The sequence below is a fragment of the Homarus americanus genome, unplaced genomic scaffold (genome assembly GCF_018991925.1).
Source record: "Homarus americanus isolate GMGI-L3 unplaced genomic scaffold, GMGI_Hamer_2.0 scaffold16430, whole genome shotgun sequence".
NCBI lineage: Eukaryota > Metazoa > Arthropoda > Malacostraca > Decapoda > Nephropidae > Homarus > Homarus americanus.
The window spans coordinates 5,773,833-5,800,517 of record NW_024729259.1 but is presented as its reverse complement, the minus strand read 5'-3'; the positions used below and the strand labels follow the sequence as shown (position 1 = coordinate 5,800,517).

Here is a 26,685-nt window from a genome sequence, read left to right as displayed (position 1 = left end):
TCGGATATATCCTAGAACATAGCTATGCTTATATTTTAAAAGAAAATTCCATGCCAGATACAGAGTCTAGCATGAGGATATTTTGGTTCTTGAGAAATGGTAATTTTGGCATGGCAGTGCAGGAAAGTTCCACATTAGATATTTACACTAGTTATATCGTATGTGAGGTTATCAAATACGTAGGCAATAAGCAATTTCAAGGTTTATAATGTGCCCAATATATGATATAATATAATATAATAATATAAAACTAATGCGCCATATCTTCTTCAGAACTCATTACGGTATAGGGAATCTTTTCCGCATAAAATGAATTGTAGGTAGAAATAGGGTCGCTGCATAAACACAAATTCACATACCTGGTATAGTGAATACTCATAAAGTGAGGGTCCAGTGCACAGTATATTCTTTCAGAGGATTCGGAAACCACCTATTGTACTGAAATTTAGAACCAAGTCTTTCAGTGGTTTTATTTATGTTATTTACATACTAATTTGTCCTATTTACCAGAAATTTTTTCGTTTCTGGCTACTACCCTCCGCCAGGCAGCTCTCGTAATACAGGACAATTCAGAGAGTCCTCGAGTTCTTAAGAGATTATTCTGATTCCACTTGCCTTTCCCCTGCATTGTTAGCTTCAATAAGGGGGATGTGATACTGTAGTTTCCACCAATGATCAAACCTTGGCCCTCAGCTTCTCTCCCAAGAGAGTTGAGGAGGGGGCAGGTCTGAGGTGCAGTCAGGTATACTGTACTGGAGTTTGTGAGCTTCTAGACTTATTTATTGGCTGCTTCTCCCATTTTCTTGTTTTTTTGCCAAAGGATCCTTGAACTTTTTAAGTACAGTAATTTCGAAAGGATTGTGATGGGATGAGCGTGGGTTTCTATTTATTGTACAGTACAGTACTTGGTTTCAAATCAAGAGTCTGGCAACCCCCTTTAGATTTTGTAAGTAAAATTTACATCCTAGCTTTTCACAGGTAGTAAAACTCAGTTAACTGTATGGTACCTGTGTTACTCTTTATGAGGACCATCAGAATTTTTTATCCTTTAGTTAATGGCTTGACCGTTTTAAGGATAATGATGTTTACTTCTCATGTGAGACAGAGTTTTAGATTAAGGGATCCAACTCAGAAGCACTGTATACAGATAATAATCATTACATGGAACAGTAGTCACAACTATAACCAAACAGGATAAAATGGATATCCATGACATAGATAAGCTGCTAATATACCAGACTATTTGTTTGCTGCAGGTCATAAAAGAGGGATTTCTGGATCCTTCCTCCATTTTTAGACCATAGATATACAATACAGTATTATATACAAGTAATATCTCCGTTAGCTGGAATCCTCCTTAACCGAAACCCTCCGATAGCTGTACAGTAATTGAAACTTGCTTGGAATTTTCCAAAAAATTCCAAGTTTGGGAATAATTTTTCGAGGGGCTCATTTTCTGTAAAATTATGAGAAAAATTTCCTGTTACCCAGAAAATTCCAAGTACAGAGGATTTTTTTCTGGGTTTGAGAGATGAAAATCAGGTGCATTTTCCATAAATTCTGAAAAAAAATATTTTGGTACCCGGAAAAATTCCGGAGATGGGGAATTTTTTTCCAGGTTTGAGACCTGAAATGATGCATCATTCTGGAAAATTCCGGGGATGGGGAACTTTTTCCGGGTTCGAGAGAGTCGTCTCGTTACCCGGAAATCTGCCATTCCTGGAAGTGCTCTGTACCAATTGTTCCGACTACCTGTAGAACTGTAATGAATTTAAATTTTTCTTGCCCAATTGTAAAAGAGGTATGATGGCTGTGTGGATACAGCACTCGCTTCCCATCCTAAGGGTTGCAGGTTCACAGCCTGAGCATCCCCATTCCACCCAGCTGTGAGTGGGTACCTGACTTTACAATTGGGGAAGTGAAGACATTCAAGAACAGATCCAGCCACACTGTCTGCTTGTTAACTGAAAGATACATACATTGTGTTGTATTCACACTGCCCCTAATGGGCCATCAAGCCTATTATTCCTGCCTTCACTTTTAACTGTAAATAGAGTAGGTAGTTTAGTACAGTATACTATATGTTATTGTTAACTACAGAAAAGGCTATATTATATTATGTTAGTAATTTGGTGTTTAATATTTGAAATGGAAGAATGAAAGAGCATCATAATGGATGTAGATTGTCTGTAGTACAATTACATTTGTAGAACTGTTGTAGTTAACTTATGATCCAGTCCAGAAAAGACAATTACAGATTATATATATTATAGTCATAGACAATAATTAATGATAATACAGTAATGGGATTTTCAAGGTGAATTTCAGTGAACTTATAAAGTTCACTACAATTACAGTTCATTATTCTGTATGTAATACTCTGTTATGTTCCCTGGTTGTTGAAGAATTAATTATCTAAGATAAAGGGAAATGTTACAAAATTTATGTAAATTTAAAATAAATGAGTTTTGTTAATAAAAGTTTTTTGTGATCCTTGATTGGTTGGTTTTCAATGTTCTTGGAAAGCATTTTAACCCAGAGAATATATATACGGTATGTATACATATTACTTATTGCAAACAAGTAGTGTTGTTTAATGACCAGTGTACTTACAGGATTACAGTACTGTACTGTACAATTATTCATATGACCTATAGTCAAGAGCTGCACAATAATAAAACATGTGACGACCTTATCTTTGTCACAAAGCTATCACAGTTAATAATTAGGGTGTACAGTTCTGTATTTACATAAGCACACTTCCTGGATGTAAGTGCTGGTGTGGTAGCAACTAGCACCTTACTCGTGTCATGTCAAAGGCTCCACTAGCCAGTCTAACTTGGGCCAAGTGCTCACAGGCTCGTGGATTTCCACTTCCCTAGAAGTTGGTAGTTACTAAATTTTTCAATCACTAGTGTGCTAGTGGAACGGGCAGTTGTAATTTGCGGTGATGGGTGTTTGATTCATAATAGTTTTCAGTGCAGCTTGAAATGTATCATATTACATATTTTATGTTTACAGGTTCAGATTAATATTTAATCTTGGTGCCAACTAATTTGTGACTCACTGTACAGTTGCCATTTGTACAGATTTATCTGCAGGTTTATTGATTTCTCATGTCTGTTCTAATATATTTTCTGAATAGGGCTAAAATATTAGTGTTATTGTATAAGGTCTAAAACTTGCTTGTGATTGAGAATTTATAGGGTAGAATAGACATATAAAAGTTTTAGACAAAACTGAACGATACCACTGCGGGTGTGAGTGGGCACCATGTGTCAACAGAAACTACTGTATGCTAGTGCTGGCATACAAAGGTTCCTATCGCGGTTCCTATTGCATCCTAGTAAACACTTTGTATAAATGCATCCTGTGGTGATACAGTATTTTGGTTGCCACAGTTTGGCTAATTTTTTAAGTCTCCTCTTGCTTGAGGTATTTTAATGAAACTTGCAGAGTATAATAGAACCTTCTAGCTCACCGATCAGTACAGCACAGTACTTAAAAAAATGGGATACCAAAGTACCCTTTGCTTAGCACTTACACATTGTCACTTGGACTATTACTGCTCGCCATGGTACTCTGTCCAAACACAAGCTAAAATCCAAGCTACAAATTGTTCACAACATGGTGTTAAGGTTCATTCTTAACATGAAAGCCAGAGATCACGTTGGTCATTCCATTACTAACCTGCCCCACTCTTTCCTGCCACTATCACTCACTGGTGTTAGGCAGAAGTTCTACTTGTAACAGGAATACTGTAGTAAAAATACTACAGGTAATATGTTTCATAACTAATTTATTTAGTTTTTAACACTACAGTGAGTTTTGTGTGTGTGTGTGTGTGTGTGCATGCTTATCACATAATCTTCTGTACAGACAACATATATTCATGTCTGATATATGTGTAAGTGAATTTTAACCCTCAATAGGTAGTAGTACACTTACGGTCATCACCATTTTACAAAAATCACACTACTGTATTAACCTCCCATACTTAACAATACAATGAGTGAAGAATAAGTGTACATATGTTGTAGCATCAAGTATTATTGAGAACTTTTCACTAACTGCCTCAAGTATTACACTCAACACACTCTTCTTTGAGTTTGCACCAAGTACTGTTTTAAATACAATACAGTACAGGTACAAAACAGAACAAATTGCAGATGATTTAAGTCATTTTACAGACAACCTATACTCTTGCCATACTAACCTGGCCCGTAGGCCCCGCCCCTCTTCTGTATTAATAGCTGATTGGTTCATAGAAAATTCAAACTAAATGTGTTCACAATTGGTAAGCAGACCTGTTATTATCTAAAATAATGTTAGATATATGGATTATCAAAATGCAAATCATTTCAAGGCATTAGCACTTCTGAGAGGAAGTTAGAAAATTTTTAATATTTATTTAAAAGGTCGATATAAATACGCGCTTATATACACACAGTCCGGGGGGGAGGGGGGGTCAAAATGCTCAGGGGAACCAATCACCTATTTGTAGCTATAGACGAGGGGTGGGGCATTTGGGCCAGCTTTGCATGGAAATACTATAATCATCTTGTTGCAGGAGATGAACATGTAAAAGGTGATTAACGGTAGCATATTACAAGTGATCAAAATGTGACAGGCAATCAATATGTCGTAGGTGATCAGTATGATGCACCTGATCTGATAAACATATTCCCCAACAAAATTTATATCACAAGTAAGATATGTTTTGAAGTCCAAATGCAAAATGTTCAACTGCTCAACTTGTGTGAGAAGAATGACCAGTTTATGTCTGTTTATTGTATAATATGGACACGAAGTAGTACCTTAAGCTGTGTATTCTTATATTACTCTATTAATTATGTATAGTAAAGTATTACAGAACATGTATTAATCCTATGTAATATAAGAATACACAGCTTAAAGTACTACTTCGTGTCCATATTATACATTTATTGTGTAATGTTACATCATGCGCACTATACATACAGTGTATATAATGTCATGCAGGTTTCAGATATCAGTAGTCCTCATTACGAGTGTCAGTCCAGTTTTAATACAGGTTGTGGTCCTTTCTTCATGATGAATGAGGAATCTCCATTGGTCCAGCTGTCACCAGGCCACTGCACTGTCCCTCACCTGGCCCTGTAGAAAATGGATCCACCTCCACCTGCCAAGTTTTGGGCTTCGTGATCACCTCCACCAAAAAGATGAGGAGACCCATCACCAACCCTGACAATGTAAGGGTGGGGGGTGCAGGTCATCAGGTGAGATGCATAAGTAGTGTTAAGGAGTCATGTCATGGGTTCAAAGGTGGCAATGTGATGATAACTGATGTTGGGGCCTCTTTGTGTGTGTGTGTGTGTGTATGTGCATGCATGCATGTTTGTGTGTGTGTGTCAGTCATCCTTGAACCTCTGACAGGACCCCATAAGCTTGACACATGACACATTCTACCAAGGTAAATTGTTTGAGTTTTTAAAAGTCTGTGGCAAAAATTAGTTGCATTATTCCATTTAGATACTGAAATGGCAGACATAACAGAAAGGTTTAGGTTAGGAAGATTAAGTTAAGAGAGGTTAGATTAGGTTAGGAAACTTACGTAAGGTAAGGTCAGGTATTTACTTACATTCAAATTTTTATCAAGCTTACTGATTGTACTTTAATTTTACTGTGTGATTTTATCAAGATTTAATTTTATTAGTGTGTTCTGTACTGTTGCCAGAGTCATGTTCCAGAACCTTCTCTTAATCTGTGTCAGTTGATTGCTGGGCTGTGGTGTGACTAGTTGGTGGTTATTACTTCTCTCAGGACCATGTTCCTTTGTGTATGTGTTACAGTGATTGCTAATTTGAATACATAGTCTATTATTAATCTTATAACTATGTGTTTACCTAATCCCTCACCAGTTCCTTGCAGTTATTGTCTCACAGGTACCACAATGACATTACTAACATTTCCACTCTATTGTGCAGTGTGACTGGTGTCAAGTGCTGGGATGCCTCTAGTCTAGATTACAATACAAGTGGAGTTTTACTGGTTGAATTGTCTTTCCTCCTCATCTTCTCTACAGCACCTGTATCTCTACACCTCATTACAACACACTCTACCTTACATCTGTTCTAGTACACAGAGCAGAGACTTAAAATGATTACAGTGGTGTAAGCGAACTGGGATCACACACCCCACACCATATTGTTATATGGTTACTCATCTACTAAATGCTTACACCAGTGACACTTGTAATCTACAAACCTAATATGGTGTATACACACACACACACATCCTTGTAGATGGTACATGAAACTGTTCGTATACAGATGGACAGTACTCCTGTTCACATAGTTAGACAAGAGGGTCTTCTCACCTGAAGCGTAGATGGACAGGAGGCCGTAGAAGTCTCCCAGCTCAAGGGCACGGAGGGCGGTGGGTGTCTGGGTTGTGCCACGCCAAAGACATTCAGTGAAGTTAGAGACCCATTGCTGCAGGAGGTGGTCCAAGATGCCAAACTCCTTCAGTCCCCGGATCCTGTTAAGAGTAGGAGGAGAGGGAGGAGGAAGAGAGGGTGGAAGAGGAGAATGTGATGATAAACATTCACTGCAGTTTAATGTTAAATATTTTACGCTGTTTTTGAAATGTGTGTTTTATGTGTGTAGAGTTTTATTAGGTACTGTACAAGTATTTTGGATTAACCGAAGATTACACACCCCAGCTTTCTTCACTTGAAGATTAACCATCCAAACACTACCTGGAGGGTTAGGTTAGGTTAGGTTAGATTATGGTTGATTAATTTAGGTTAAGTTAGCTTAGGTTAGGGTAAGTTTGTAAAGGATAACTTAGGTTAGAGTGAGTTAGGCTTGGTTGGGTTTAGTTAAGTTAGATTAAGTTAGGGTAATGTAGGTGAAGTTAACAGTAGAACAGACACATGACACCACACACTGCAGTGGAACAGACATACTTACACTACGTCAAACTTCGCCTTAAGCGGAGATCCTCGCTGGAAAGCCATACTCATTGGAGGACTCTGCAAGATCCGTCCAGGCATCACAAACAGCCCACACTTGCCTGTCTATAAGAGGAAAATGCTGTTACCTGCCAGTCTATGTCTGTTTCAGTCCCTATCTTTCTCATATTGTTTATCTGTGTCTGTGAGAGAATATGTCTCACTGTTTGTGGGAAGAATATTGTTATCTGTCTTTCAGTCATTCAATCTTTTCTTCGTCTTTCTGTTTTCTGTCTTTGGTTATGTCTCTCCTCTATTTGAACATCTATCTGTCTCTCTCCTTTTTTCTCCTTTTCCTTTCTCTCTTTTACTCTTTCCCTCACCCACCCTCTCCCATCTCTTCCTCCCCATCCTCATCCATCTTCCAATCCACATCCTTTCCTTCCTTCCCTCAGTACCTTGCTAAAAACTTTGTGCTCGATGAACATAAAGGAGCTGAGTGTTGACACGGTGGCATGGACCCCAGCATAGGTGTTCCTGATGACCTTCGGCACTTCCATGTTCCAAAATATCTGGCCACGCAGTTGACCAAATGGGGAATCCTCAGACGCCGCCTAGAAAAAAGGTACAATGTAATTGTTTTGAAGGGGTTAAGGCAAAATGCTGAAAGGGATATTGTATGAGCTATTATATTCAAGGAATAATTTATTGTATTCAAGGGGTTAAGCCATTATATTCAAGGTGTTCATCGTACTCAGTGGGTTACAACTTCTTACTCAAGGGGTAAAGTAATTATACCCAAAGGGTTCAAAACCGATATGCTCAAGATAATTCATATTCAAATTACAATTCTCAAGTCATGGAAAAAATATAAAATTTGATAACAATTAACATTGAGAATGACAATCAATAATAATTACAACAAACATTAATAATGAATAAAACACTTTTAATAATAAAGTAATAATAAGAAAGATCAAGTAGTAACTGAATAGCTTAAAAATTAGGTACCAGAGAGATAGAAAACCTTGGAGGATTATTAAAAACAACCCGAGAATGTTTAGAGTGGAGGACTGTGGTCACCAGACCTTAGAGATGAGGATGGTACGGTACAGTACAGTGTTCAGATTGATTGATTGATTAATTAACCGATAATAATAATAAAATGTACAGTACAGTATACTAATAAATTATAAGTTCATAATCATAAGTATTAAAAATTAATACTGTAATTACATTGAATATTGATACTACATAACCATAACAATGGCAAGCTGTTCACTGAGGAATACCGTACATTCAGGACATTCAAAGTTATCAGAGAGAATGAGCGAGTGATGATTACCTCCTCCTTCACCTACTGTTTCATAGGTCGTACACATTAGGAAAATGTTCTCTTTTCTTTTTCAAATGAGGGAATCATAATGAGTCAACAAAGATGGTAGAGAAATTAATACTCAAGGAAAGTCAGTTTAATATTCCTTTAAGGAGAACCAGGTGCATACAGTAGAGGCTGTTGATTAGATTCTTTTGCAATTGATTGGAGTGTAGTATCTGGTTCTCCATAAATGAATAATAAACTGACTCTTTCCTCGAGTGTTAATTTCCCTGCCATTTTTTGTTGACTCATTATGATTCCCTCATCTGAAAAAAAAAAGGATTAGAATATTAATTTTATCATGCTGCACGGCCTGAGACATCCTGTATAAAGGAGCGACCCATAAATATACTGTATAGCAAAGAGGAAGAAATACTGAAAGGGGTTCTGGTAGAACAACATGGAGTGATGAGATCCTTAATGTGATAATAAGAGTTAGGTAAAGAGACAAACTACGGATGAAGGTACTGTACTCACTGAAGATGATGATAATGAAGATAATATATATACAGTATATGTATCATAAATTGGGTGGGTGTCAATTACCATAATTGTCTGGTGCACGTAGTTAGACTCGCTGACAAAAACTGGTATCTTAGACTCTACTAGTTCATGGATGTTGTTGAAGGGGAGGCTGATCCTGGGGGTGATTAACTTGGCCTTGAGGTTTGAGCGATACACAGTGCTGAGGATGAAGGCGGTTACCATCCACAACCCTGTCATCACTCGCACTGACCACATCACAGGCGCCCACGGGCAGTCTGTCCGGGTCAAAGTATAGACACAAGGACAGAAAGATACATAGACAGCAAAACAGACAAACACATGGATAGAAAGACAGACAGACACAACGACAGTGACACACAACAATCAAATAGGTGAGTATTAACCTAATACCTGTATATTCATGTGAGATTTAAGGGCCAACAGAAAAACAATTAGAAACAGGATGTTACTTGTACTAGGATGGGCTGTTTAGGAGTCAGACAAATAGACAAGAGTGGCAGACAGACATTTCCTTCACTGACCCTGACAGAACAGTATAGAGACAGTCCACATAGCAGAGAGGTCTGCTGTGTGACGGGTGGCAGCCAGGTAGTCCAACCTTCCTCCTGCTGGATGACATTCTCCAGCCTCCACAGTGTCTCTGTGTTAAGTGGTAGATGTTACCAGTGCCATCCAACGATAATAACTAATAATAACACAGGCAGTCTTAACTCTATCCACTCCAGCTATACCTATTTTTTCCTGTCATGCAATTTTCAACAGGTTACCAACAGGTGTCCAAACTTCTTTCTCTCTCTTTCACTATCTTGGATAATATCACTTCGAGATGAAATTAACCCAATATATTAACAAAGATCTCAAATCCTTTTATGCATATCCTAGCTGAATGTTATACAGTACTGTATATATATATATATATATATATATATATATATATATATATATATATATATATATATATATATATATATATATATATATATATATATATATATAATATATATATATATATATATACATATATATATAATCCACCCTCCATGATCAGAGTGATTGCTGAAACTGGAGATATAGCGGGGATGCAGTCATATATAGGTGGGGCTGGTTGAATTATATATATATATATATATATATATATATATATACATATATATATATAGACTCCCGACCGACGACCGTACGGGACTTACGATCCGCCGCAAAAATTTTTAAAAACACACGCATTTTCTATACCGAAACGTTTCCAGTTAATGTAGTCTCCATGTATAATTAGAAAATTATGGGGGCCCCATGTGCATTCAGCTGACTACATTAAAGGTTAAGTGCTCAGTCACACTGTATCCATTCCTTATTATTTATTACTTTCACTGTACTGTATCCATTCATCATTATTCATTACTTTTACTGTACTGTATTTCATTGTAGATTTTTTATTCCCTAACCCCGTCGGAAGTCGGAGTCTAGGTGTATATATATATATATATATATATATATATATATATATATATATATATATATATATATATATATATATATATATATATATATATATATATATATATGAATCTCCGTCAACGAATTCAATCCGTTCCAGAAGGTCATTCGTTAACCGAAAAGTTGTTAACCGATACGACCGCCGAAGTTGTATCAAGATATATATATATATATACCAGTAAAACCTCGATTAACCGACTTTCGGATTAACTGTCAATCCTGAACCCCCCCTTTTTTTTTACGGGGATTAGCCCACCCGGGCACAGGTCACTGACCCACATCGGGGCCTGGGGGGCGATAATGTAATAATATTAATAATGCTAATGCTAATAATAATAATAATAATAGTAATAAAGAGCCATAAAGAAATGGAAAAATGAAAAAAAAATCAAGAGTGAGAAACACTGTACCTGTATGTTTGTTGTGTTGCCAATAGTAAGAGAAACAATAGAGACCCTGCAATTGTGTGTAAATGAGGCAGAAAGTCAGATCAGCAACCTGGGACTTGGTCACAATTTTTGTGATGACATGTTCTTTGACTTTTCCATTTTTTATTCATGGTTTCTGTGCTGGTTCATATTTATTTACTAAAGTGGTTAATGTTTTAAAGCAAATTCTATTGAAATATGAATGGCAAATGAACAAAAATGAATAGAGGGACTTAAATGAGGTCGGTTAGGGAAAGGTACATTGAAAATGTATGTGTTATTTCCGTAGACTGCATGTACTATTAACCGACCTTTTCGATTATCCGTCGGCCCCTTCCCCCCCATATGTGGTCGGTTAATCGAGGTTATGGAAAAATGTTCTCGGAAGTTCCAGAATGATGCATTACAGTATATCATCTCTCGAATCCGGAAAAATATTCCCCATCCAGGGAAATTTTCCGAGTACCATAAATATTTTCTCAGAAAGTGATCCTGATTTTCATCTCGGTGACTGACTGGTAAGTTAAGGAGACTCACGAAGGAAAGAAAGCTGAAAGAACCGCCCGTCCTAGGAGGGTGAGCCAGGTGGCAGCAAAGATGAGCACTGTAGTCAGGAAGATGAGGAGCCACACCTGCAGTGGAAATTACCACAGTCACGTCTGGCATAAACAGATGTCCGTGTACAGTCATGTTTACAACAACCAAAGATATGCAGTGTTCCTGAATATGTACAGCCACAACATAAATTTTCGGATGATACAGTACCTACAAAATTTTTTTTGAGAAAACAAAATTAAAAATAATTAAACTTGTTGGGCGATTTAGTATTGATGGATACAGACAGAAAAATACATAACTAGAGCCGCGTACTCAAAAGCATTTATGGGACTGTATCTCTTTGTTTACCCCGTAACTGAACTTAGTCTCCGATCGGTATACTCAAAACATATTTGGCAGTGGACTCCTTAAGTGAGCCCGTAATCGAGGCCATAACTTACAGGACCTCCTTAGGTGCTGTAACACGCTCAACCAGGATATAGTAGTCGCTATTTTCCTAATTTGTATTTCTATATCTGTACTTTTATTGACTATCTCTGAATAAATTACTCACATCTGAGTTTGGTATATGATTGAATATCTTTAACTTAACAGGACAAAGCCCAGACAACGAAGATAGATTTTGTTTTGTGAGGGGAAGTTATTTACCAAACAAACAGATCCACGTCTGCTGACAAACTGGATGAGAAAGCTCATGCTTTCTCTTTTGGGTCCTGGAAACAAATTGAATGCTATGTCTTTTATCACTTATTGCTGTGCCACAAAATACAGGTGCAAGCCATTCACAGATGCAGGCCAATTGGTACTACAAATATGTAAGTCACTTAGTAGCTTAGACTCACCAGGGGGGTGTAGGGCTTGAGAAAGCCAGCTATGTCAGAACCCAGCACTGGTCGCTTGTAAGACACCACAAACTCGTCCATAAATAATGGCTCACTGAAGTCTACAGCGAGATGGCGTTTCAGCGTGCTGCCTAATATTCCTGTGAAGTCCGCCTCCTGAGTAGTAGGGGAGAGGAAGTTAAATTGTTACCTACGAGTATAAAGGAAGTGACTGATTAAAAATAAGATCCCTTATAAAGGAACCAGTAAAGTTTTGATTTTCACAGGCAACAGGAGGAGGCGATTGAGCCTCTAGAATCTAAATGGAGATGGGATATGTTTGAGTTCTTCCAGCTGATTATAACTAGAAATGGTTTCAGAAAAGTAAATTGGATGCACACAAAATGGAATATTCTTCAAAATACCGACCAAACTGTTTGCTTGTTTTGTATGCGATGGGTCTAGTATAATTGACGGTGATGTTGATGGCTCTGGTGGTGGCAGTAGTGATGGTAGTATGGTAGTGCTGATAATAGTGGTAGTAATACAGATGGTGATCTGGTAATTATGATGGTAGTAAAGGACATTACAGTAATAATGATAGTGTTGACAGCTGTAGTGGGCAAGTGTTGGTGACAATAGAGTTGGTGATAGCGGTGTTGATGACAGTGGTGGTGTTATGGTCACAATAGCACGGCTAGTAATTTCAACACTTATTTACTGTATTCATATTTTGATCCACCATCCAAAAAACGTGTGAAACTGATGAGTTAGCCCTAGGAAGAGACTTGTTACAATGTAAAGTTAAATTTAAGAGATAAAGTGTATGAGTAGCCATAAGTCAGATATACCTACAGTGAGCTAAAGCATTTAAGATGTCCTGTTAGTACCACCTTGGTTAAATGATTGTTATATTATAGATTATGTTCTGATAGAAAAACCTGGGTGGTGGCAGCTACTGTGAGTATTGAAGATTGTAACATATCAAGGGGTTTCCCAGGTAAGCCTGTATTGGATGTACAATGCAGCTTGGTGCTGGGAAGGCAGCGTGGTTACAAGCGTGATGTAGAGAGAGCTGGTTGGTGAGGGTGCTCAGAGGAGGACCAGCTTGTGGGTCGCCATGCTCTCCGGCGGGAACGAGGACCGCCAGGCAGGCGGAGGAGGAGGAGGTGTTGCTGGGTGGTTGCTGTGGGTAGAAAGGGACAGGTCACCACGAGGTCATGTCTTAAATAGTGGGGGGTAGACGTGACTTAGTAGTTGACCCCCGCTCCGTGATGTATGGCGGCGCTGGTTGACCTAGACCACGAGGCATACACTGGGGAATTGGTGGGGTCGGCTACTCAGCGACAAACAGCGTTTGTAGGGGAGAAATCCACTACAATACTCCCCCTTCCCTCCAGGCGGTGTAGGAGAGTTGTTGTCTGCAGGGTTGCATAGCACATGTGAGGCAGAACGGGCGGTGCATGCCTCATGTGAGACAACGGCGATGGCGTGGATGAGCCGGTCGCTGGACACAACTGTCTAGATACACAATATCTGTGGGAGTAAAGAGGGAGAAAAATGGTGTGTGGAGGCGATGAATTTTGTGCTTCCCTCACGGCAGGTACAGAGTCGTCAGGTGCACCTGCTGGGGTGTGTGGGCCTGGGTCAGGAGCAGGGGCTGCGTCAGCAGAAGAGGGCTCGTGACAGCAGCTGGGTCCACGACAGCAGCAGGGTGCAGGACATTAGCAGGGAGCACCTGAGGGAGAAAAGAGGGGTGTGTGGGTCCGCACTCAGGAACAGGGGCCGCATCAGGAGAAGCGGCAGGGGGTACTGCTGGGCCGGGGTCGACGTCTGAGGCAGGACGGGTGTGTAGGTCCGCGTCAGGAGCAGGGGCCGCATCAGGGGCGGCAGGGGTTACTGCTGGGCCGGGGTCGGCGTCTGAGGCAGGACAGGTGTGCTGGGGTCGGAAGAGGAGCGACTGTCTGCTTAGAGTAGCAGAGCAGCTCTAGGGTGTCTAACCTGCGGTGTAGAGACAGTAGTTGTAGAGCCGATGAGAGCTGCTTCTGGGTGGATAAGCCAGTCTTCCATGTTGCTTGAAGACTGGCAGCGTGATCTGTTTCTCCTCCATCCTGTATTAGTGCGAATCTCCGGGGGTCACCATTTGTGGGGGTATAAGATGTTTGGTGGCTCACCATTTGTGGGGTTTTTGGGATGTTTGGTTCACACTCAGGATGGGGTGGAGAAAGGAAACTTACAATGTGCTCTCTATATACATGTTGTATTGGATGTACAATGCAGCTTGGTGCTGGGAAGGCAGCATGGTTACAAGCGTGATCCATATGAAGAAAGACTGAAAAGCTTAGGCTTACATTCATTAGAGAGGCGTAGAGTTAGGGGAGATATGATAGAGGTGTACAAGTGGGTAAGTGGGATTAACAAGGGTAAAATGGAAGATGTTCTGAAGCTCAGTAATAACGAAATAACTAGAACAAATGGCTTTAAATTAGATAAATTCCGATTCAGAAAGGATATAGGCAAGCACTGGTTTGGTAATAGAGTTGTGGATATGTGGAATAGGCTACCGATTGCTATAGTAGGATCGGGGACGCTAGGGAGCTTCAAGACGAAGTTGGATAGGCACATGGAAGTGCTGGGATGGGTGTGAAAGGGATCTGCCCTGTATGGGCCAGTCGGCCTCCTGCAGTATCCCACTTTCTTATGTTCTTATGTTCTTATGTGATGTAGAGAGAGCTGGTTGGTGAGAGTGCTCAGAGGAGGACCAGCTTGTGGGTCGCCATGCTCTCCGGCGGGAGCGAGGACCGCCAGGCAGGCGGAGGAGGAGGAGGTGTTGCTGGCTGGTTGATGTGGGTAGAAAGGGACAGGTCACCACGAGGTCAGGTCTTAAATAGCGGGGGGTAGGCGTGGCTTAGTAGTTGACCCCCGCTCCGTGATGTATGGCGGCGCTGGTTGACCTAGACCACGAGGCATACACTGGGGAATTGGTGGGGTCGGCTACTCAGCGACAAATAGCGTTTGTAGGGGAGAAATCCACTACGAGCCCTAGGTCAGAATATAACTAGATATGTAAAATAGAACAGAAAATAGAGAAACAAATATAAAGAAAGATAAATATTTTGAGAAGTTAAAGAAAAACGAGAGAAGTAAATTCAGCCTATATAAAATGGTTAAGAGCAGTGGGATAAATCGATAAAAATAAACTAACTCCCCCTATATTAAATTGAGTCGAGCAGTATAAATATATAAAAAATGCGACACCTACAGTGGCAATGGTGTCAGTGAGTGATGGTGGCAGTGTTGGTGACAATAGTGGTAGTGGTTAGTTGTGATAAGTGATAGTGGTCGCATTACGGAGTCTGCCAACTACTGTACTGCCAAACACGACATTGCCATCAAAGAGGTTTAATATAGGTGGAGGCGACAGTCACCCCGCGCGGCCCAGTGGGGAGTGGAAGCCAGCACCAGCTGACCTGGTGGCCGCCATACTGGTAGGGGGTAGGGTGCGAGCGCCAGTACAAGCAACTTATCTTTTAATTCTTCCCCTTTCATTACTGGCAAATAAAATAGGAGTCAGTATTGTAATATAATTATATTTTTAATAAGACACCTCACATTAAAGACTAAATTATACACAATTTATGAAATAATATGATCATATACTGCTTTTCATGACATACGTAAGCACTCGGCATATATTACCTACAATCCATTACAAAGCCAACTTATTATGATTTTGGCGACTTTTTCATTTTTTTTCTGTTTGTGTAGATTAAACGTGTATTGTTTTCCTGCATAGGAATGCCTTACTTCAAGGTAGATTTCACAAACTGCATTGATCAATAAAAAAAAAGATGATTGCTTAATGGCTCTGTCAGCCATGTGAGGAAGAAGCTCTGAAAAAAAAATATTTGAATGATTAATTAACAGACAACGATTTTCTGCCTATTGTATGGGTTAGAAGTCAGAGAAGTGACATTGTTCCTGAAATTTTTTCCACAACTTTGACAAATCTTAACATCTAGTGAAGAAAATCTCAAGTCCCCCTCTGTTCTTCAGCACAAGTGCATGAATTGAAAGAGGTTTTGGTGCTGTAAGAGCAGAGATACGGGTTTCACAGTTAGGCTTCTTATTTGGTTTGGATACAACAAAGCCAACAATGTATGCTACAACCTTCTCAGAGTATTCCGATAGACACGGACCTGAATATCAGGATATTTTTCTCCCATATGATGATTTAGCTCAAGGTCGTCAAGAGCTCGACTTAGGTGAGCTATTATTAATTGCATCAATAGCTGATACTCCAAATCTTGCCGTTTTGTTCAAGGTTACCAGAAGCTGTCAAGATGGGAATAGATTCAAGAGGAATACAGTTACCTTGCCAAATTTCTTTTATTTCATTGTGCAATAGCAATTTCTTTTCGGCAGCTGAAAATTGCAGAGCAGTGGGATTATTGCTGCATCCACCTGACTGTGACGGGACCTTTCTATCCCCTACTAATATGGCAGCCACTCACTCGCGCGGGCTTCACTCGGCGTCCTCATTGCCGTCTCCACTTATAGTAAACCTCCTTGATTGCCAGTGAAGAAGATGAGAAACTTACAGTTCTGTTTACTTGACCAATAATCCCAGTAGCTGTCCCATTGTCAAACACATCACCGTAGAGCTTGTCTGCCGGCACAACATACTGGTAGCTGCAACACAATATTGGTAGCTACAACAAACTTCGATATTATCAGCTGCAACACAATATTGGTATATAGAACATGTTTATAATGGTAGCAGCAATATAATACCGGCAGCTGAAACTGGTAGTTGCAACACAAGACTGGAAGGTGCAACAAATGCTAATCTACATTAATATTTGTAGCTACAACAGTACTAGCAACAGTAATGATAGCGGCAACAAAATACCAGTAGCTTCAACAGTACCGGTGCCTGCAACACACATTAAAGTGGCAGTTGCAACACAACAATAGCAGCCACAACTCATTTTTATGACAAAGGAAGATTCTTACCAGAAGCTGAAGTGTTGAGCCAGTATGTCGAAAACTGTCACCATCATTCCTGTCACCGAGATGTGTGGCGGGCTACCCCTTATGGTGATGAAGTCTGGGAACTGAAATGTACTTTATTGAGAGAGTGAAGAGTGTGAGTGTGAATTCCTTCCACTTAATTTTCCACCATCTCCCCTTTATTTCAAACACATCTACAGTATTATAGAAGCGTTCTGACAAGGGTACTGAAACTTTCTGACAAAGGCTCGGAAGCAATCTGACAGAGGTTCTGAAACATTTTGACATGTTCTGAAGCCTTTTGACGGAGATTCTGACACCCCTGACATGTTCTGGAGCCCTCTGACAGAGGTTCTGAAGCCATCTGGCTACAAAAACTTACGTCAGTTACTGAAATTTTGAGACAAGACGCGTTGGTCTCCGCCATGGTGTTGTGAACTTGTGATCTGCTCAGAGATGCTATGGCTGTGCTTGATGTAAGGCTGACTGTGTTAGTTACAACACTTCCGAAGCTCTGGTTGTGTACTGCCTGTGAAACAGGGGTTGATTGCCTGATAGCATGGCCATGTGCGCACGCTTGTCACGTCACCACTTGTGTGACCAATAAGAAAAATGTCGGTCACATCATACGTGGAATAATAAATCGCTATTGGACAGTGATTGACGGACTTTCTAGTCAATGACTTTTTAAGACACTAATACCCGGTGTGATGATGATGAAATACTCGTGCATAGGCCTACACACACACACACATGGCAGCCTTTTGGCTGCCATGCTATTTCAAGAAATCGTTAATTATTATTATTATTATAATTATTATTATTATTATTATTATTATTATTATTATTATTGAACACACAAACACACAATGTATACATATAAAAATGTGGACGAAGTAGAAGCACACCTATTGTAGGAACCCGGTTTTGGTTGCCTGTGGCAGCAAAAGGCTAGTCAACCAATCATGAATCACGTCAGTTCATGAGATAACTACACATTTTCACGCTGATTGCTTACGTGTTGACCTTTTGCAAGAACAAATTAGTTGATGAAATCAGGTGAAGCCAGTCGGTACCTATGTTCGATGTCAGTGTGATTAATATCATTTCTCTCAACCTTTAGTTTGTTTGACAGGTTCTTGATTAAACTTTGGTTGTGTATTGTGTTCCTGAGAATAATGTCCTGCAGGTGGCGTCTGCCAAAGTAATACCGTATGTGTGTACCACTGCCTTCCCAACGGATGATTCAACAAATCGTTTTACCTAAATTTTGGATTTTGGCTCTTGATAAAAAGGTACAAGGTATTCATTCTAACCAAGTTTTACACATGATTCTTTATGTCATATAAGGCAGGTGATACTTACAAGAGCACCGGGGAGTGTTGACCACCTGCAGAAGTAACCCAGACACTGACCTGAGCCTCCCCCTGCGTCCAAACAATATGAGAACTTCCCCTCCGACGGCCGATTTAAGTAAAATTCGATATTAATGGAATGTGGGTTCTTCTATGGCATGATATGCTCTCATTCTTAAGAGTCCATGATTCCATGTTTTAACCTAAAATTTGTCTTTCGAAAAGAAAATTATACTTTCCACCTGGCTCATTCAGTCATGTAGGGCCGACTTAAAGTACATTTATATTGAAGTGCTCTTACTCCAGCTTAAGTACATTTTATGAAAAATATATCGTACTATACTTTAACTTAAATACAATACCAAAATCTGTAGAATAGGAAGTGCTTTCCTATACGAATACATGTCAATATTATAGGGGGTTATTTCTATTGAGTATATGGTATGGTATATAAGTTGTTACTGAGCGTTGTAGCAAAAAGAGTGTGTGTGTGTGTGTGTGTGTGTGTACAGTATTAGGGAAAGAGCGGGTTTGTGAGTTCACGAAGGACAGAGAATGTGTAGATCAAGAGTTTACATAAAAATACATTTATGACTTTAGGAAAATCATGTGATAGAGGAGATAGAAACATAATGAAAGAAGTATTGGAGACTGGCAGGATACAATAAATGAGAAACTTTATCTGTCAGAGTGTGTTGTGACGGCACCGGGTGTAAGTTCATTCGAGACAAGGTTTCTAATGCTGTACTGTGGTACTGTACTAGAATACTTCTTCAAAACCAGACTTGACCAACACTGGAGCAGGTAATATCAGTACCGCCCAAGCGGCTAACAGGCCGATCGGTGCTGACGAGAAGATAAAATTAAAGGATAAAGCTAAAAGTTTTTGAATGGTATCCAAAGTTTTGATGAGGAGAAAGGAACATGTGTTGTGGAGTGTGATGAGAAAAGGTAAACTGGTTATCGGTGGTAGTTGACTAGTGGTCATGAAGGCTGTTTTGTATTTTAACTAATGACGTAGTAAGAGAAGTGAAACTAACCGACAGAAGTAGAAAAAAGTGTTAGTATAAAATACCGAGAAATAATATGGGATGTAACTGGCAGGTGAGTCAGGTGGTGTTATCAGATGACACAATAGTAAATGACTCAGGAGCAGTCACGACTCAGGAGCAATCAGTGACAGCACTTCTGCGCTAGCGAGGCTCAAATTACCCTCCCCATCCTCCCCTGCCGCCCAACACACCCTAGCCTCCGTTACCGGGCTAGAACAAACTGATGACATCCGTGTCAAGTTTCTTTGGATCCCGTCACATATAGGAATAACTGCCTGTGACACTGTTGATCGGCTTGCCAAAGAAGCTACACAAGAAGAAGATACTGAAGCCACTCTCGCCCTCTCCCTGAATCATCTCAAATCTCGCATACACGCCACACAACGAGAGGCATTCAACGAAAATTGGACACACCTGAAACAACGGGGTAGCGTCACACTATGCCACTATGACGCTGTAACCGGTGACGACAACCACCACTACAAAGAATATCAATCCCTGACTCGATCTCAACAGCTTATATACATGAGACTACGCCTAGGGTACAGGTACCTATGGGAGTACATTGGCAACCCTGAGCCTCACCGCACTGTTTGTAAACTTTGTGGCCAACCCGACTCTCACACCCTCTCTCACTACATCCTCACTTGCCCTATGACCTCCTCCTATAGGTCCCCAGCCGTTACCAACACCTCTTCCCTCCCAGACCAGATATCCCTCCTCCTAGTCACAGGCCTGGCATTTGACATTATTAGGGACCTGCCACTCTTTGCCATAAACAGATAAAATGTACCGGGAACTTTCCCCCCACACACTCATCATTCTCTCACTTTATGTAACTTGACAGAACCTATGACCCTTCAGGCTTTTACGCCCTTAATGTACGAGTCATAAAGGCAAGTATGAACTTTTCATACTTCCCTGTTGGGCGCTGTAAACGCTTCTGCGTTTCACCTTGCACAGGATGTAAGGGGGTGCCCAATAAACTAGCCCCCTCGGGGGCAAATCTGAATCTGAATCTGACTCGGGAGCAGTCACAAATATTAGTGAGTGGGTTGAGAAGAGTGTTTGCTAGGAAATCGGTAACAGTGAATGTAAAGAGAAGCAAGTGATGAAAATAAGTAGAGAAAGGAGACTGATCAGTTAATGTTAGCTTGAATGAATATAGAAGAGAGGAGATGGATTGCTTCAGATAGCTAGGAATGGATATGTCAGCAAATGGAATGAGTGATGGACTGACTCACAGAGTTGCGAGAGAGAAGTGATGGATTGATAAATGTGTATACTGTACAGTACAAAGAGCTGGATAACCAACCGTATCAAAGAGGCAAAGATGGGGATGTACAGTAAGAGAGAGTTGAACCCAGATTTCAAAGGCTACTTTTCAGAAATTAAGTACTGTGCATAATAAAATAGTAATTTTTATACTCGAACTTAAGTACAACATTATTGATAAAGGCTTGTACTCTAACATAAATAACAAATCACAGTATTCCCCATACCTTTGGTAGGGGACACACACTCTGGCAGGTTGTTCCAAAAGTTCACAAATTTCTTTCCGAAAAAGTTCGCCCTCACAGATTTGTTTTTAGATTGCCCCCGAGGGGGCTAGTTTATTGGGCACCCCCTTACATTCTGTGCAAGGTGAAGCGCAGAAGCGTTTACAGCGCCCATCTGGGAAGCATGCGGAGTTCATGCTTGCCTTTATGACTCATGCATTAAGGGCGTAAAAGCCTGAAGGGTCATGGCGTTTTGTCAGCAATATATATAAAGTGACAGAATGATGAGTGTGTGGTCCCTAATAATGTCAAGTGCCAGGCCATAGGCATTGACAATATTGAGGGACATACCTTTTAGTGTGATTGTGATGGCGTGTACGTCGGTAGTGTCGGCTTCAAGGGGGGCGTCGAGAGGCTGGTAGGGGACGTCCTTCTTGGCGTACTGTAGATATGTAGTCCACTAGCATGTCCGCATGGTGGAAAATTAATGTGGAGAACTGGAGTGGATGGGCCCCAGGCGCCGGCATGCCGGTGGGGGATGGGGAGCCGGGGGTAGTGTCCTCGGGTCCATGAGTGCGCGGTGGGTGGACAGGGGCAGCCGGGCAAAGGGCAGGCTCGGTGTGGACGCCAGCAGTGGTGCCAGGCAGGTTTATTAAGGTCATTTGGTATGATTTCATTTCTCCAGTCGATGCCGCCGTAGTTAAAGTCCCCCATGACAATGACAAAGAGGTGGATAGGGTTGAGCTCTTAAGTTCTTTTAATTTAGTAAGCTACAGACTGGGGATATGTAGATACACCAGACAATAAGTCACCGTGGCTGAAATCATAGTATACCTCCTTTACTTTATTTCTTATAGAATTATACATTTATTTATTAAATCCCTGTAATCTATAAATTGCCAATAAATTTCCACTACAAAATATTCAGATTTACATTAATAAACGCTTTATATTTATAATTACAAATATCATGTTTATAAATTTTATTTAAGTTACTCCTGTCAGTTTTGTGGTAGAAAACTTTGTGGAGAGCTTGTGTTTTAACCGCCGCCGTTTATAAACAAAACACAGCAGCAGGTGACGTGACGCAGCACCATGAACAACAACGACCTAGAAATCAACGACGGAGACCCAGAGAATATGACGAGTGACGCACAGAAGCCAGATAAAATGTTTACTCTCAAGAAATGGAACGCCGTGGCCATGTGGAGCTGGGATGTTGAATGTGACACTTGTGCCATCTGCAGGGTGCAAGTTATGGGTAGGTTACTGCTAATGAGAGGTTAATAATGGATATAAAGAAAATATTCTAGGATGATGCCGCCTAAGAACAGGAATTTTTTTTTCTAGAAATTTTCAGTAAAGATTCTTTTTGGTATTATCTTTTCGGTTAACCAGCGAATTTTATGATTTTAAGTTTAGGATGGGTTAGATTGAAATTGTGTTTTTCCGGTGGTTTTTGGTGTGTTTTGAACGATTCTGACTTACTTTCAAATAGGTGGATGTCCGAAACGATTATTTTACCTTCATTTAATGCCATAATGGGAATTTTTTAACGAAAATGGGGTTTCTTATGTTTTTCACGATGATTTGAAAGGATATGACCATGTTTGCCTCTGATGCTTATTTCTGGAGATATGAACCCTTTTAACACCAACAACAAATTGTTGTTGCTGGTGGCTGCCATATAAAGCGTGCAATGCACAAAGCCTCACAGGTTCAAGGGGGCCCACCAACCACTACATAATTTTAAAAGGTCTACTATTACTGCAAATTAAAAATGCAAATTGTTGAAACTGGAAATGGTAATTTCTGAAAACAGCACTACCACTAGAAGAATATGTTTGATTTCGTTCATTTTTTTCCACATATGTTCTTATCATTAATGTAAGTATTATTAAAGAGATGACAAAGTTTCATTTGAATTGTAAATATTTTTTTTTTTTTTTTCTCTACAGTCAAAAATCACCTGTAGTTGACTGGGCATGAAGGATGAGGGAAATTGCTTGGTAAAACAAGGTGAAAACTGATCATATGACACTAAAGTGATGTCTATGAGCTTCACTGTAAATACTCTGGCAAAAAATCTGCTGAGTCACCACATCTTGTCTGTTTGTTTGCAACCGACCCACTCGGACTGAACGTAATCTCATGTTTACAAAAATTTAAAATTACACCAAGATGCTTCAGCAAAGTTGCTTTCATTGGTACCCCCAGCTAGGAAGTTAGGTAAGGTTAGGTAGGATTCTTTGGTTGGTTAGGTCAGGTTCTATTAGGTTCTGTGCATTGTTATTTCATTTTTATTACTTACTATCATCCAAAGAACATGTGGAAAAATAAACGAAATCGAACAACTTTTTTTGGTGTTAGCCATATGCTTCAGGATGACCGAATATTTTAGTTGGATCACAGCAAACCAGCAGTTACATGTGATCTTTGAATGTTGGGGAGGAAGATTATGTGGAAATCATATAATAATGTTTAGATGAACACTCGTGTTCTGAGGGAGTATTCCGTCTGGTTCATGCACCTTACTCATATCCAACCTGGATAACACACCGGCAACCCTACGAGTGGAGATTATAGGAAAGTGCGTAGGTTCAGTAGGAGGAGCAGGAGTAGGAGTGATATACTGTAGTTAGTATCGTCTAAGGTGGAGTTAGAGGAGAATAAGGTGCCAAGGAGATTGGCTTTTTCAGGGGGAGAGTTGGCTATAGAATTATCAGATCAGAGGAAAAGAGGGAGTGCAGATGTTTTTGGTTCAGGACCAGAAGGATTTTCTAGAAGAAGAGTTAGTCAGGTCAGCAATCTTTTATTTTATAAAATTCCGCTTGGCCCTACGAACAATAACCTTACAACGATTCCTAGAAGTAATGAAAGAGGAGTGGGTAATAGGAGGAGATAGTTTCATAACTTGATACGCCCTATCTCTCTCCCTACATGCAAGCGAACAAGAGCAATCAAACCATGATTATAAAGTGAAAGTTTTGGTAGAAGATGGGATACATGCACTCATACCACCCTGTATAACCCCACCGAGGCATCTGGAGTGGAAAAGCAACATTCATCCCAAGGAAAGTTTGAGAATAATTCTCGCAAGTATTGCCATTTTGCCCTCTGATAGTGCCATAGTTAGCATTTAGAAGGGGGTGGGGGAGGTGGTCGTGCCCAGTTTGATTTAATAGATATAAGATTATGATCAGAAGACCCTACGGGGGCAGAAATTGAGTATGAATAATGTGAGGGGTTAGAGGTAAAACAGAGATCAAGAATCGTGTCGATCTGGAACACGTGTAAGGTGTTTAATTATTTGTTCCAGATCATTAAGTAAGGAAAAAAAATAGTGACTCAGCCCCATCTGGGTCATCCCTTGCAGAGCCAAGCCACTCTCTGTGATGTACATTGAAATCCCTGAGGTATCGGTTTTGGGGTGTGTGGATAGAAACGACTCATGGCAAGAAGTAAGATAGTCAAAGAGTTCCAAATAGTTGGTAGAGTTGGGAGAACAGTATAGGAAATAAAGAAAAATAGTCAAAATTGGTAGAGATATTTTGAGCCAGATGACATCATAAAGAGAAGACTCATTGAAAGCTTATTTGTAGACTTAATAACAATGTGAGTGTTAGAGGATAAAAGAGCATAATGGTTGTAAAATAACAGCATTATTTTAGCATATTTTGACTATAACTTGGGGGTAAGATTTGAAAATGGCAAAAAAATAACAATAAATTGATTCTTTATTGGTAAGTAAAATCATGGGATTTTTTTTTTCTTCATAATTTGGATTTTTATGAGCTGAAACTTCATCAATCAGGGACTGCCTGTAGTAGTCTATAGCCCATGGCACAGCAGAGTTGTAAAGTAACTAAATAAATTATCTTGAGTACTGTACTCAAGTAACATCTTTGGGTACAGTATTTACTTTTTAAAAAGTACTTAAAATTTTTAGTGCTGAAGCACGAAATTTGTTAATAATTGATCAATCGATATAAATTTCCTGTTAGCAATTAAGGACACCAGATACATTGTTACTATACCCCTGAATCAGTTCTGCCTAATCCCTGATATCTGGTTTTCCCTTTATTCTTATCAATTTTAAAAATCCTACTTCTCCATAACTTCTTGCTAAATTACATTGAAATTCATATGGAATATAGGTAATTTACTCTTCTTGAATTTACTCTGATTATCGCTTGTTTTGGGTGCATCAGTTTTTTTCCTAACTTAACATTTTTTCTCTAAATATTTATAAAGATAAATCAACAAATAATAAACCAAGCCTAATATAAAGAAAACCTATATGTTACACCATGCACAGTATGTTATCCTACTACCCTGTACTGTACTTGGTTTTTGTTTTATTTGAATCGGCTCATAAATGGCCAAGCCTTAGGGATTTGAAGTTTAGAAAAACTCGTTCTGAGATACGGGCCGATAAAGGTGGTGTGAGAGCAACTCCCGATCATACCTCACTCTCGCATGTTTGATGGGTCACTAACTCTCGTGACGATGGTCTCCTGTGGTTAGCTTACTGAGAAAGGTGCCAGATACTGATTTTTACCAGTTTTTCTTATGTAAACAGAAGGGCCCTCTAAATGAAGGGGGGGGGGGTTCAGGGTCTGTCCATTACTGTATTGACATGAATGTGAAATTGGATATCTTTGTTTATTTTTTTTTTTTAATGGAATGCATCCTTGGTATGTGACTGCTCTTAACATTTTAGATTTTCTGGGTGTTGTGTTGTATTTCCCTGTAAGATTATAAATATTGTGGTAAGCATATTTAGTCATAAATTGGAGGAAATAATTCTCTGATGTTACCTTTACTAAATACTCTTTGTTATCTCAGATGCGTGCCTTCGATGCCAGGGAGAAAATAAGCAGGATGACTGTGTAGTGATCTGGGGCGAGTGCAACCACTCTTTCCACAATTGTTGTATGAGTCTGTGGGTTAAACAGAACAACCGCTGTCCACTCTGTCAACAAGAATGGTCTGTACAGCGAGTTGGTAAATAGTCCTTCTAAAACAGGAAGGATACCCAAGTGTTTTTATCTTAATTGTAATAGTGACATTCAGTGTACGTACTACAGTACAATATTGATTGTGAAAATGTGTGTTCATTTAACAATATTACCGTTGAATAGACAAATTTTATAACATATTACCTCTGTTGTGACAAGAAAAAGTACCATTTTGAAAATATAAAAATGTATAATACTGTCCTCATTTTGTTCTCGTATTTAAGAGATATTTTCACCCTCATTAAAGCATTTCTTTTATATACTGGTACTGTACAAAGATTTTATATTGTCACTTAAAAGAATTTGACGATGTAATAAACATTATTTCATGAAACAAAAGATGAAGTTTTCCGCTATGGATATATCACAAATATTATTAGATCTGATACTGTACTGTAAATCATATGCTTTTGAATAGCTGCAGCCAAATTAACTCGTACCTTTTGATCCTAATAAGTAAATATGAGTACAGGGGGCCCCCCAAATTTGTGGGGGTTAGGTTCTTAAAATGGCCACGAATAACATTTGCGGACAGGAGGGGGGGTCACATTTTACTTGTGTACAAAGAAATGTATACCGGTATTCCCTTTTTGTGTTTGCCCTTAGGACAATTATTTCTTTTACC

General features: G+C 39.6%; 2 protein-coding genes across 2 annotated transcripts; one reads left to right on the top strand and one right to left on the bottom strand.

Annotated features, from left to right (window-relative positions):
• Positions 1 to 4,461: 4,461 nt before the first annotated feature.
• On the bottom strand, positions 4,462 to 17,639 carry LOC121866588 (glutamate receptor ionotropic, kainate 3-like). The gene is made up of 11 exons (XM_042366358.1): positions 17,516 to 17,639; positions 17,137 to 17,237; positions 16,722 to 16,812; positions 12,142 to 12,297; positions 11,279 to 11,373; positions 9,341 to 9,459; positions 8,859 to 9,073; positions 7,393 to 7,548; positions 6,954 to 7,060; positions 6,359 to 6,519; positions 4,462 to 5,223 (listed from the first exon to the last, which is right to left on the bottom strand). Exons 1-11 carry the CDS (start codon positions 17,558 to 17,560, stop codon positions 5,069 to 5,071), a joined length of 1,401 nt encoding a protein of 466 aa, XP_042222292.1. The 5' UTR covers positions 17,561 to 17,639; the 3' UTR covers positions 4,462 to 5,068.
• A 4,457-nt stretch (positions 17,640 to 22,096) lies between these two features.
• LOC121866466 (RING-box protein 2-like) lies at positions 22,097 to 26,177 on the top strand. Its single transcript, XM_042366172.1, has 2 exons — positions 22,097 to 22,300; positions 25,888 to 26,177. The coding sequence occupies exons 1-2, from the start codon at positions 22,135 to 22,137 to the stop codon at positions 26,052 to 26,054; spliced, it is 333 nt and encodes a 110-aa protein (XP_042222106.1). The 5' UTR covers positions 22,097 to 22,134; the 3' UTR covers positions 26,055 to 26,177.
• The last annotated feature ends 508 nt before the right edge of the window (positions 26,178 to 26,685 follow it).

Coding starts and splice junctions, on each gene's coding strand:
- LOC121866466 (XM_042366172.1), top strand. CDS start 22,135: ATGAACAACAACGACCTAGAAATCAACGACGGAGACCCAGAGAATATG. Junction 22,301..25,887: donor CTGCAGGGTGCAAGTTATGG/GTAGGTTACTGC, acceptor TTGTTATCTCAG/ATGCGTGCCTTCGATGCCAG.
- LOC121866588 (XM_042366358.1), bottom strand. CDS start 17,560: ATGGCGGAGACCAACGCGTCTTGTCTCAAAATTTCAGTAACTGAC. Junction 12,298..16,721: donor TTGGTCAAGTAAACAGAACT/GTAAGTTTCTCA, acceptor CCTACTACTCAG/GAGGCGGACTTCACAGGAAT. Junction 11,374..12,141: donor TCAAGCCCTACACCCCCCTG/GTGAGTCTAAGC, acceptor TTTCCACTGCAG/GTGTGGCTCCTCATCTTCCT.